The 14,469-nt window shown below is 32.4% G+C and overlaps 1 protein-coding gene across 1 annotated transcript in view; it reads right to left on the bottom strand.

Annotated features, from left to right (window-relative positions):
- Positions 1-388: 388 nt before the first annotated feature.
- Positions 389-14,469, bottom strand: part of LOC101900818 (uncharacterized) — an 81,360-nt gene continuing 67,279 nt past the window's right edge. Inside the window, exons 2-6 of the mRNA XM_059123121.1 lie at positions 3,206-3,551; positions 2,974-3,138; positions 2,808-2,908; positions 1,719-1,884; positions 389-1,656 (exon numbers count right to left, since the gene is read on the bottom strand). Coding sequence (XP_058979104.1) covers positions 1,370-1,656; positions 1,719-1,884; positions 2,808-2,908; positions 2,974-3,138; positions 3,206-3,434 — 948 coding nt within the window. The 5' untranslated portion in view covers positions 3,435-3,551 and the 3' untranslated portion in view covers positions 389-1,369. The remainder of the gene's footprint in view (positions 1,657-1,718; positions 1,885-2,807; positions 2,909-2,973; positions 3,139-3,205; positions 3,552-14,469) is intronic.

The following is a 14,469-nucleotide window of genomic DNA, read 5'->3' on the forward strand; positions in this document are numbered from 1 at the left end:
GAAAAAAATCGCTAAAATTCAAATGCTTATAATTTCGGTAATTAACGAACATTTTCGATAAGCTAGCGGTGAAATCATGGTAGCTGCACAGCTGCTGGGACAATGAAGTGTCAAACCAATTTTGGAATTAAAAATCTTGAAAGAAAATTTTACATTTTTTTTTTTGTAAAAAATGTTGAAAAACGCAAATTATAATAACCTCCGAATGACGTCGTACAAAAAAACGCAAAAAAATCTACTTATATTTGAAAAAAAAAAAAAAAACATTTAAAATTTTTTGACATATCAATGTTCCCAAGCATTGATGCGTCTACTGGTATTTTTTTTTACCCTGGGCGAAATGAAAATCGTCGCTAAGACCTACCGATAGATACCAATGTTGTCAACATTTATTTGTTTTTTTTTAGGTAACTCAATAAATGAGTTAGAGAATCCCACTACAGATGAGAAAATAATCAGGGCATGAATTCTTATTCTACGAAAAACTGAAATGAAAAATATTTTTTATATTTATTTTTATTTCACATTTTCACAGAACAAGATTTGAGATTCAGGTATCTTTACAAATGAAAAATATACACTTGAAGTGAGACTCTCCAGCCCTTATAGTGAATCTTCAAAAATGTATTTTCCAATCAAAAATCATGGGAAATTTTTAAGGAATATTGATTTAACTTCTGTAATAAATTTCGAAATTAAATTTGATCTTGAAACACATTTTACTCCCGATGCATCTAAGTTAAATGTCCTTATTTTTTTAATTTTTTTATTTTCTTAAATACTTTTGCCATTTTCTTGGGACGGATTTTCCAGCAATAAGTCGTGATGTTTATTTAAAAAAAAAAATTAAAATAAAATAATTTAAAATTTATAATTAATTTTGTGCTCTGAATATGACATGACATTTCTTCATTTCATTTTTTTCCATTTTTATTTTGCAATAATAAATTTCTAATTACCATAATTTTGAATATTTTCTTGTTGTGATAAATTTCGATCTTGGAAGACAATGCATACGTATATAAATTTTAATATATTTAAATATATATTTATAATTTTTATTTTAGATAAATAACAATATTTATATTTAAGTAAATATTTTCTTTTTATTATTTCAAAAAAAAAAAATTATATAAAAAAGTAAACTATTTAAGGGTCCCGGGCATAACACCCACGTTTTTTTTATTTCAATATTTCTATTTACTTAAATTTAGCTAACAAAAAAATGTTTAAACTTAGTATTTTTGTTGTTATCATACTTCTCTGTACACAGTCTTTAAAAAAAAATTAGAAACAAAAAAAGATAAAATTAAATAAATCCGCAATTTCTTATTATTTATTATAAATAAGCCTCCTCCCCCAGTGGCGACTAAACCTCCGTACTGTGGGTCTGTATACGCACTTTCTTTACACTGCCATTGCGACGCATTGGCGGCGAATTACCTGAACCCGAATAGCCTGGATTCTGTATACCCAATGTGGGATCGGGTCGTGGCCGCGGCTTTTTGAGACTTGAACGCAGGGGAGATCTGGTCACCGACTCCACTGTGGAGCCATTCGACACACTGGTGACCATGGTGCTCATTGAGGCCACACTGCCGGAACCATTACGTATGCCAGCATACGGTTTGCCCGAGGCATCGGTAACGGAAATTCCTGGAAGGGTAACAAATTTTGAATTAACTTTTTAATAAAATTTCGTTTTGTTGTGATCCTACCGTTCTTAGTTTTGGGCTCCTTAAAGCCTGGATTATTTATCGTTGTCGCCGATGAGGGTGAGGCGGCATCAATCATCATTGTTGGATCACCACCGGGACGTTTAGAATATAAGACATCGTATAGGGCCAATACAAACAGGCCTATGCTTAAGACAATAACAACAATCTGGAAGAACGGGGAAAAACTTGATTATTTTCAGTTCAAGGGAAGAAAATTCGGATAACATTTCTATAACATATCGTTATCCGGATGAAATTTTCTATACGGAACCGCCATTCGGATAATATTTTCTACAGGAAACCGTTATCCGGATAATATTTCCCATACGAAACCATTATCCGGTTAACATTTCCATCCAAAACAGTTATCCGGATAACATTTTCTATGCAAACCCGTTATTCGGATAACATTTTCTATAGGAAACCGTTATCCGGATAAGATTTTCTATACGAAGCCGTTATCCGGATAACATTTTCTATACGTACACATTATCCGAATAATATTTTCTATAACTAAACATTATCCGGATAAAATTTTCTATACGAAAAAATTATCCGGATAATTTTTTCTTTGCGAAACCGTTATCCGGATAATATTTTCTATTGGAAACTATTATCCGGATAAAATTTTCTATGCGAAACCGTTATCCGGATAACATTTTCTATTCGAAAACATTATCCGGATAACATTTTCTACACAAAACCGTTATCCGGATAACATTTTCTATACGAAAACGTTATCCGGATAACATTTTCTATATGAAACCGTTATCCGGATAATATTTTCTATACGAAACCGTTATACGGGTAACATTTTCTATAGGAAAACATTATCCGGATAACGTTTTCTATACGAAACCGTTATTCGGATAACATTTTCAACCTGAAACCGTTATCCGGATAATATTTTCTATACGAAAACATCATCCGGATAACATTTTCTATCTGAAACCGTTATCCAGATAACAGTTTCTATTCGAAACCATTATCCGGATAACATTTTCTATTCGAACCCATTATCCGAATAACGTTTTCTTTTTTGAAGAGTGTCCCCAAGGAAGGTCTCTTTTTTCAATATCTACCACTCACCTGTAAATAAAATGATATCCCTCTGGAAACACGGAAACCATACTTCTCCGACTCATCGATTTGTACAGCAAACATAACAGTGGCTACCAATGCCAGTATACCTATCAAAAAAAAAAAAAAACAAAATCAAAATAAATATTGAAAGCAAATCTCCAAATCCACTTACCAGCCGTTAAAGCCAATATTAACTTTGTCATTACCAGCGAGGTATATGACATAACAACCTTTTCACGCGACGATATCATGGCAATCTGTATAACAGACAACACACAGAAGAGGCCCAAAGCGCTGGAACTCAATATGGCCATGATGCCGCTTATGAAAATGGCCGCTAAAAGCAGAAGAAGAAGAATTTTGAAATAATTTTGAAATTCTGAATTGAAGCAGGTTACACTTACATGACAGTCTAAATTTCGATACATCATTGCCACACTTCTCCCGATTGTAGGCCAATTGTTTGCAGACCTTAAACGGTCCAAAATAGCCATGATCAAAATCATAGCCACCGGAGGGTGAATCGTAATAACCCCAAATGGGTATACCAATGGCGGCCGAGGCCAAGGCAAAGCAAATGAAACCCACACAAGTTACACCGGCAGCATAGAGAGCAATTTTCGATTTGGCCATGTTTCGGTGATCACCATAGTCGACCCGGGGCCAGACACAGAAGAGGAATTTTTACTTCACTGAATGTTGAGAATCCACAGTCTGGGTTTTTTGATATTGGAGAGAGATCAAATTGGGCTGCAAAGAAGGAAAAGTGGGGAATTAGAAAAGGATTGGGAATAAGTAACAAAAATGAATGCGGATAACAATCGTTCCGATACCGATATAATGTCTTCGTATAGAAAGTATTATATGGATAACGGGTTTCTAGAAAAAAATTGATCCGCATAATGTTTTTTTTTTAGAAAAAATTTTATCCGTGCGGATAATAGCTTCATATACGAAATGTTATCCGGATAATGGTTTCGAAGGAAAAATGTTATCCGGATAACGGTTTCGTTAAGAAAATATTATCCAGATAACGCTTTCGTATAGAAATGATATCCGGATAATGGAAAATGTTGTCCGGAGAACGGTTTCGAATAAAAATTATTATCTGGATAATGTATTCGTATAGAAAACTTTATCCAGATAATGTTTTCGTATATAAAATTTTATCCGGATAATGTTTTTGTATATAAAATTTTATCCGAATAATGTTTTCGAATACAAAATTTTATCCGAATAATATTTTCGAATAGAAAATGTTATCCGAATAATGATTTCGTATAGAAATGTCATCCAGATAAGGGTTTCATATATAGAAAATATTATCTGGATAATGGCTCCATATAAAAACTTTTATCCGGATATTGGCTTCGCGTAGAAATTGTTATCCGGATAACGGTTTCGTACCGAAAATGTTATCCCGATAACGGTTTCGTATAGAAAAAGTTATCCGGATAATGGTTTCGTATAGAAAATATTATCCGGATAACGGTTTCGTATAGAAAATGTTATCCGGATAACAGTTTCGTATAGAAAATGTTATCCGGATAACGGTTTCGTATAGAAAATGTTATCCGGATAATGTTTTCGTATAGAAAATTTTATCTTGATAATGTTTTCGTTTAGAAAACTTTGTTATATGTTATGTTTTCGAATAGCAAATTTTATCCGTATAATGTTTTCGTATAGAAAATGTTATCCGGAAAATGGTTTCGTATAGAAAATATTATCCGGATAAGGGTTTCTATCGGAAATATTATCCAGATAAGGGTTTCGTATCGAAAATGCTATCCGGATAAGGGTTTCGTACAGAAAATTTTATCCGGATAACGGTTTCGTAAAGAAAACTTTATCCGGATAATGGTTTCGTATAGAATTTGTTATCCGGATAATGTTTTCGTGAAAATATATTATCCGGATAACGATTTCGTAGAAAAAATATTATCCGGATAACGGTTTCGTATAGAAAATGTTATCCGGATAACGGTTTCGTCTATAAAATGTTATCCGGATAACGGTTTCGTCTATAAAATGTTATCCGGATAACGGTTTCGTCTAGAAAATGTTATCCGGATAACGGTTTCGTCTAGAAAATGTTATCCGGATAACGGTTTCGTCTAGAAAATGTTATCCGGATAAGGGTTTCGTCTAGAAAATGTTATCCGGATAATGATATCGTATAGAAAATTTTATCCGGATAATGTCTTCGTATAGAAAATTTTATCCGGATAACGGTTTCGTAAAGAAAACTTTATCCGGATAACGGTTTCCTATAGAAAATTTTATCCGGATAATGGTTTCGTATAGAAAATGTTATCCGGATAGCGGTTTCGTATAGAAAATGCTATCCGGATAAGGGTTAAGTATAGAAAATATTATCAGGATAATGATATCGTATAGAAATTTTTATCCGGATAATGTTTTGTACAGAAAATGTTATCCGGATAATGTTTTCGTATAGAAAATGTTATCCGGATAATATTTACGTATATAAAATTTTATCCGGATAATGTTTACTAATTGAAAAACTTATCCTTTTAATAATTTCTTAAAGCAGACATAGTTACTTTACATTGTTGTGACCCCGATATAATGTTTGTTTATCCTCCTCACCCCTCTCGCAAAACATCTCATATTTCATTCCTTTCTCTCGGGAAGACATTTCCCCACCTCCCCATTTGACATTTCTTTATTACAATATTTTCCATAATGACATTATTCTCATCGATGAAATCTAATCTATTCGCCCGCTGGAAAATGCATTGTTTTAGTTTTCTTGTTTTTTTATTGTTCCTGTTGTCATTTTCCATTCATAATCAAACTCTTTAACATATCAATCGAACTGTAGTCGGTTTTGTGGCTTACTTTGCGACAACGACGACGACCATTCATTTTCTGGTGGAAATTCTGTTTTTTTTTTTTTCACTGTCACGATTTTTACCCAGAAACGAAGAAAACTACAACAACAAGAACAACAACTACAACATGAATTGATTGCCACCAACCGGCATCCAACAAAAAAAAACAAAAATAACAACCAACATAAATTTGTCCAACAAAAGTGTTATGTGGGAGCTTTGGGCCACAATGTTTGATATGGCCCACAAAATAAAAAAAACAGAAGATACCGCCGAAGCCGAAACCGCTAGGCGGCAGAGCGGCTAGGTGAGGGTGGTGGGCCGGATTACAACTACAAGTGGTAGAATGAACAGACAAACAATGGCACGGCATGAGGTTAAGGAAACAAGCTAAAGGAAAATGTTAATAAAAACGTGAGCTAAAGGTGGCACCAAAGAAATGTTATTAAAATGGCCCAGTTACATGACAGGGGCTAAAGACTTAAAGCGGGAAAGGAAGTCCAAGTGAAAAGAATTTCGAAGAATTTTCGGCGATAAAAATAGAAATGTTATATGGGGAAATATTGTCCAAATTGTTTTTATTGAGGGAAGAAGAGTTCTTCTACTTTCGGAATTGTTTTAATCGACAAAATTTGGCGCCTAAAATTTCCCCCTGAATATTTTTTTTCTAATCTAAAGGAAAAAATCGAAATTTAGTTGAGTTTTAAATATTAAAAAATTGATTTTTTTTAGAAAAAGTTTATCCGGATTTGGAAACAGCTAGATTTTTGCTAGGAAATGTTATTCGGATAACGGGTTCGTATAGGAAATGTTATCCGGATAACGGTTTCGTATAGAAAATGTTATCCGGATAACGGTATCGTACAGAACATGTTATCAGGATAACGGTTTCGTGTAGAAAACTTTATCCGGATAACGGTTTCGAAAAGAAAATGTTATCCGGATAACGGTTTCGTGTAGAAAACTTTATCCGGATAACGGTTTCGAAAAGAAAATGTTATCCGGATAACGGTTTCGTATAGAAGCTGTTATCCGGATAATGTTTTCGTATAGAAAATTTTATCCGGATAATCTTTGCGTATAGAAAATTTTATCCGGATAATGGTTTCGTATAGAAAGTTTTATCCGGATAATGGATTCGAATGGGAAATGTTATCCGGATAACGGATTCGCATAGAAAAGGTTATTCAGGTAATGGTTTCGTCTAAAAGATTTTATCCGGATAACGGATATGTAATATTTACTATAGAAAAATTTTATCCGGATAAGATTTTCCATAAAAAAATTTTATCCGGATAAGATTTTCTATAGAAAAATTTTATCCGGATAAGATTTTCTATGGAAAAAATTTTATCCGGATAAGATTTTCTATGGAAAAAATTTTATCCGGATAAGATTTTCTATGGAAAAAATTTTATCCGGATAAGATTTTCTATGGAAAAAATTTTATTCGGATAAGATTTTCTATGGAAAAAATTTTATCCGGATAAGATTTTCTATGGAAAAAATTTTATCCGGATAAGATTTTCTATGGAAAAAATTTTATCCGGATAAGATTTTCTATAGAAAAAATTTATCCGGGTAAGATTTTCTATAGAAAAAAAATTATCCGTTTTAGATTTTCTATAGAAAAATGTTATCAGGATAAGATTTTCTATAGAAAAAATTATCCGGACAAGATTTTCTATTAAAAATTTTATCCGGATAAGATTTTCTACAGAAAAAAATTTATCCGGATAATATTTTCTATAGAAAAATTTTATCCGGATAAGATTTTCTATAGAAAAATTTTTAAGATAAGATTTTCTATAGAAAAGTTTTATCCGGATAAGATTATTGAAAAAGATTTTCTATAGAAAAATTTTACCCGGATAAGATTTTCTATAGAAAAGTTTTATCCGTATGAGAAATTCGATAGAAAAATTTTATACGGATAAGATTTTCTATAGAAAAATTTTATCCGGTTAGGAATTTCTATAGAAGAATTTTATCCGGATAAGATTTTCTATAGAAAAAAATTTATCCGGATAAGATTTTCTATAGAAAAAAATTTATCCGGATAAGATTTTCTATAGAAAAAAATTTATCCGGATAAGATTTTCTATAGAAAAAAATTTATCCGGATAAGATTTTCTATAGAAAAAAATTTATCCGGATAAGATTTTCTATAGAAAAAAATTTATCCAGATAAGATTTTCTATAGAAAAAAATTTATCCGGATTAGATTTTCTATAGAAAAACATTTATCCGGATAAGATTTTCTATAGAAAAAAATTTATCCGGATAAGATTTTCTATAGAAAAAAATTTATCCGGATAAGATTTTCTATAGAAAAAAAATTATCCGGATAAGATTTTCTATAGAAAAAAAATTATCCGGATAAGATTTTCTATAGAAAAAAATTTATCCGGATAAGATTTTCTATAGAAAAAAATTTATCCGGATAAGATTTTCTATAGAAAAAAATTTATCCGGATAAGATTTTCTATAGAAAAAAATTTATCCGGATAAGATTTTCTATAGAAAAAAATTTATCCGGATAAGATTTTCTATAGAAAAAAATTTATCCGGATAAGATTTTCTATAGAAAAAAATTTATCCGGATAAGATTTTCTATAGAAAAAAATTTATCCGGATAAGATTTTCTATAGAAAAAAATTTATCCGGATAAGATTTTCTATAGAAAAAATTTATCCGGATAAGATTTTCTATAGAAAAAAATTTATCCGGATAAGATTTTCTATAGAAAAAAAAAATTCGGATAAGATTTTCTATAGAAAAAAATTTATCCGGATAAGATTTTCTATAGAAAAAAATGTATCCGGATTTCTATAGAAAAATTTTATCCAAATGAAAATTTCTATAGAAAAATTTTATCCGGATAAAAATTTCTATAGAAAAAATTTATCAGGATGAAAATTTCTATAGAAAAAATTTATTCGGATGAAAATTTCGATAGAAAAAAATTTATCCGGATTAGATTTTCTATAGAAAAAAATTTATCCGGATTAGATTTTCTATAGAAAAAAATTTATCCGGATAAGATTTTCTATAGAAAAAAATTTATCCGGATAAGATTTTCTATAGAAAAAAAATTATCCAGATAAGATTTTCTATAGAAAAAAATTTATCCGGATAAGATTTTCTATAGAAAAAAAATTATCCGGATAAGATTTTCTATAGAAAAAAATTTATCCGGATAAGATTTTCTATAGAAAAAAATTTATCCGGATAAGATTTTCTATAGAAAAAAATTTATCCGGATAAGATTTTCTATAGAAAAAAATTTATCCGGATAAGATTTTCTATAGAAAAAAATTTATCCGGATAAGATTTTCTATAGAAAAAAATTTACCGGATAAGATTTTCTATAGAAAAAAATTTATCCGGATAAGATTTTCTATAGAAAAAAATTTATCCGGATAAGATTTTCTATAGAAAAAATTTATCCGGATAAGATTTTCTATAGAAAAAAAAATTCGGATAAGATTTTCTATAGAAAAAAATTTATCCGGATAAGATTTTCTATAGAAAAAAATGTATCCGGATTTCTATAGAAAAATTTTATCCAAATGAAAATTTCTATAGAAAAATTTTATCCGGATAAAAATTTCTATAGAAAAAATTTATCAGGATGAAAATTTCTATAGAAAAAATTTATTCGGATGAAAATTTCGATAGAAATTTTTTTTCCGGATAAGATCTTCAATAGAAAAATTTTCCGCAGAAAAAATTTATCCGCATGATCCACGGAAACAGTTTGTATGGAAAATTGTTATCCGCATAAGATTTTCTATAGAAAAAAATGTATACGGATAAAATTTTCTATAGAAAAATACTGGTCTATAGAAAATCTTTTTCGAATATATATTTTTTGCAACAATTATTCAAATTTAATTAGCCCTAAAATTACCTCATCGTCATTCATTTGGAGTACACCTTTTCACAAAATCTTTTTTGTTGTTTTTTTGTAATTTTCTGATTCATAATTCTTACACATTTCCTCAAAACGAAATCAACTTAATTAATGGGAAAATAATTACCGCCAGCGATCCAAGCAAAACGGCTAATAAAATAATTGACAGAGCCACTGTCAAGTATTTGAAAAAGCAGCGCGGCTCTTATTAATTGCACGAATAGCTGGGCACAAAACGAAATGATTCCTTAACAACAAATCGAATTAATTTCGCATAAGAAAATTAACGAGAAACGCAATAACAATTTCGCTAAATGCCAGAGCCAGAGCGGAAAGAACATTTAGTTGGGATTATTGAATGTCAATGCCAGTGTCGGTCTTGGGGAGGAAGACGCTGGCTTCTACTTCTGTTCGTGTCACTTGGTATCAGTTTCAGTTGAAATGCCAAAGCCAAAGTCAATTTCTTTCTACTGGATGGTTGGATGGCTGGCCATCTACTCAGACACCCAGCTAACTGTCTAATCGTTTCGTAATCGCGTCATTAGCTTAAGTTTTGTTGGTTTATTTCTTGTCGATTAGCCCCGACATTAGAACAGCTTGGCATATTTGGGACATGGCTATTAAGAGAAAGAGTTAGGAGAGCGAGAGAGAGAGAGAGGGAGAATGGGGGTTAATTTGTCATATTTCTGTTCATTAGGCTCTTGATAGCAGAAGTTGGCTTAACTCTTTTTATGAAAAAAGATTGTTTTTGGTTCCAAGAGGTTGTTATATGAAAGTCCACATTTGCCACATTCCACCCTGTTACACATGTGCATATTATGAGTTTTTTTTTTGTGCCGTTTGCTTGTTTCTTCCAGAGCTTAGAAATGATTGTTGGTTGGGGTATCATTTGAAAAGTGGGTTATATGACCCAATTCCACAGCGTTTAGCCAGAGTGTCTCGGAGGCGTTTCAGTTAATGGTGCGAAACAAACAGTCTGACAGCATGTTTTTATTTCTCTTCAATAATCAATTCTATGGCAGAAAGATATTGCGAACAATAAGGTTTTCAATGTTAAGCGGATAGTGTTTTGCAAAGAAATAGTTATTCGAATAATGGTTTCGAAAGCATCCACGAGAATCCGTATATAGTTGCTTTTTAAACGTTATCCGAATATAGAAAAATTATCCGAATATTTTTTTTTTTTTTTTTTTGGAAAAAATTATCCGTTTTTTTTGGTGAAAAAATTATCGGGACATATTTTTTATAAATGTAAAGTATATGGATGCCGTTTCCTATATCAAAAAAAAATATTCGGAATGAATTTCCCCACACCTGAAAATTATCCGATATCTGGATATATAAAAAAGCAGTGAAATAACAGACTGTCTTAAATCAACGACCAGACAAAACGGCTGAAGCTAGAATCTTGAAATTTTGCACGAGATTCAGTCTTGGTGCTGGGTTTTTGAGAATTCGTACTAAAAGGGTACGAAAAGGTACTGAAATGTACTAAAAATTTGAAACAAACGGAATAAGCTAAAATTCTGAAATTTTAAATGAGAGTCGCTTATGGAGTGCAGAATAGATGTACAAAAGAGTTTTTGAAAATTCTAACTTTAAGGTTACGAAAAGTTCGAAAATGGTACCATTTGGTATTATGTGAACGGATAGAGAGCTAAAATTTTGAAATTTGGTATGAGAATTAAGGTAGGAAAGTAAGTTTGATGTATGAAGGTGGTTGGGGAAATATGTACTAAGTATGCAAATTGTACTAAATGGTACTAAATTTCGAACAATTTGGTTTAGGGTGAACTGAAGATGGTGAAATTATGAAATTTTATGTTGGTGTCCCTATCGGTGGAAGGTTTGTGATAAAGAGGTGGTTTTGGAAATTTGTACCACAAGTGTACGAAAAGTACTAAAAAGTACTATATTGGGTACAATTTGATATTGGGCGAACAGATATTGGTTTTAATCTGAAATTTGGTATTATGATCGCTGTTCATGTGTAGCGTGGGCATATGGAGGTGGTTTCGTATAACTGTACGAAAAGTACTGAATAGTACTAATTTGGTATTGGGTGTAGGGGAAGGGTTGGAATTCCCAAATTTTATATTGAGGCCCCTGGAAATGTGATATGGCGGTGGTTATGGAAATGTGTACTATAATTGTACGAAAAGTACTCTAGCTGGTATTGTTTGAAGGGATGGAAATAAAATTGTAAAATCGCAGTCGGTGTCTGTGGTTCAGATACGGTTTGGAAATGCGTCCTATATTTTTACGAAAAGTACTAAATGGTACTAAATTGGATGTTGTTACAAATATAACAAATCGGATGAACAATATATATGGGAGCTATAGCTATATCTGAACTGATCTTCACCAAATTTGAAATACTAGCTTCTAGACGCAATTCGGTCGTATGTGCCAAATTCCATCCCATTTGGGCAAATGTATTTCTGAGCTGTATTTGATAAATTCCACGAAATATTGTTGTTACAGAGTGCATATTACGGCTGCGGAGGACAAAAATAACAAATCGGATGAAAAATATATATATGGGAGCTATAGCTATAACTGAACCGATTTCGATCAAATTTGGCATACTTATTTTCAGGTCCAATCTGATCATACGTGCAAAATTCCATACTATTCGGACTGATATTACACGTTTGGTGCACAATAAAAGGCAAATCCGACGAAGATATATATGGGAGCTATATCTAAATGTTTACCGATTATCTCCAATTTCAATAGGGTTCGTCCTTGGGCCAAACAAATGATTTGTGCAAAATTTCATCTGGATCGGGTAATAAATGCGAACTGTACTTTGTTCACAAGAATACATGGACAGACGGGCGGACGGACGGACATGCATAAATCGACTCAGAATGTGATTCTATGCAGATCATCAAAAGGAACTATGTGTCTATCCCGTTTCCTTTTGCCTGGTACAAACAAATGCACAAAGACATAATACCCTGACCCCCTTGTGGTGTAGGGTATAAAAATAGACTCAAAAGAGCTAAAGAGTTGCTTCGCTTGGCCGAATGTGGTGAACTGCTGAATTTGCCAAAGAGGTCAGCTGAAAATGTGCACCTTCGGTTGGCCACCAGAACTAAAGCGCCGATCATGGTGATGGTGTGGGCCACCATAACAGCCGAAGGTCGCTCTCCGCTCATATTAGGCGACCGTGGCATCAAAATAAATGCCGAATATTATCGCGAAAATATTCTGGAGGATGTATTAAAGCCTTGGGCACTCAAACATTTGGCCGCAGACCTTGGACATTCCAACAGGACTCACCATCACAGCACCATGGCACTCAGCACGCGCCACTCAATAATGGTTAGAAAATGAGGTTCCTAGATTCATTTCCAGCGCACAATGGCCACCAAAATCTCCAGATACCAATCCGTTGGACTATTGTGTCTGGAGTATTTTGGAAAGCAAGATTGGCACTAAAAAATACCAAAGTGTGGATCACCTCAAGCAAGCGCTTCGCCGTGGGCCGCAGAGCAACATTCGGGCAGCGTGTAACGGTTTCTTTGCCCGTTTGAAGTCCATAATTCGTGCCAAAGGTGGCCAATTCGAACAAATCTAAACTTTTTCTGAAATGCGATGCTATTTCCGACAATAAAATTAAAAAAAATAAAATTTAAAAAAAGTGTAAAAATTATGTCGTCTGACTTTGTTGCAGATTTTTTTTATCTCACGCTGTAATTAGACTAAAAGTACTAAATGTTACTAAACTTGGCATTGTGTGAATGTATAGAGCTGGAATCCCGAAATTTGATATTGAGGTCTTTGTTGGAATTTGGGATCGAAATATGCTGGTGGTTTTGGTAATCTGTTCTAAAATTATACGAAAAAATACTTAATAGTATTCAATTAGGTATTGAGTGAATGCATAGAGCTTGAATCCCGAAATTTGATGTGGAGGTCTCTGTTGGTATGTGGCGTTGAGATCTGCGAAGAGTACTAAATGGTACCATTTTTGGATCACTGTTGTTGTTGGGGATGGAGGGGTGTATATTGTTTTGGATATGCGTCCAAAATTTCTAATTTGGAATTAGGAGAAGGGACTGAGTTGAAGTTCTGAAATTTGATAATAAGGTCAATGTGGTTCTAGGGTTTAGATATGAAGATGCTGAAATAGTTTTGGACTGAAAAATTGGTTGTGGGTCAATTACGCAATGTTTTTTTATAAATATCCTCCTTGGTAAACTTCAAAATGAAAAATTTAGAAGACCTCTGGTGAAACATTTCCCTATTATTCTTTCCGAAAAAGTAAAACCTTAATAAATATATAAAAGTAGGAAAAAATAGAACGATATATGAAGTTCTGATTAATCAATTTTGTCGGGATACGTTTTATAGAAGTGACCTATTCGGAAAAGATTTTTCTATAGAAAAATTGTATCTAGACAAATTTTATCCGGGAGAGATTTTGTAAAAAAATAATTATTCTACAGCAAAGTTTATCTATTTATCCTACCTAATGTTATGCGATTGAAAGTTTCTATAGACAAATGTTATCGAATTTAAATTTTCTATAGAAAATTTTTTTCCGGATGGGATTGTCCATGAAGATTTTCTCCTCAAAATTGTTGCCTGAATAAGTTTTTCTTTTAGAAGATATTAAGTTGGCGAAGTTCTCTATATATGTTCCATATTATACTCTTCCAATCCCCACCCCTCCCTCTTTCTCTTTCCTTCTCCCTATCTCCATAAATACAAGTTAATTAGAAAGAAGCACGTCTTCTGCAGATAGATCTTCAATTCAATGGTCTAAAAACACCAACAACAATTATTTGTGTTATTAAAACTCATGTTAGCAGAAGCTGAGCATTTCATTTAATAATTACTGGCAGCATTTGCCAAGCTAGTTAATAATCGCATTAAACGCTCG

Source organism: Musca domestica, unplaced genomic scaffold (assembly GCF_030504385.1).
Source record: "Musca domestica strain aabys unplaced genomic scaffold, Musca_domestica.polishedcontigs.V.1.1 223, whole genome shotgun sequence".
Taxonomy (NCBI): domain Eukaryota; kingdom Metazoa; phylum Arthropoda; class Insecta; order Diptera; family Muscidae; genus Musca; species Musca domestica.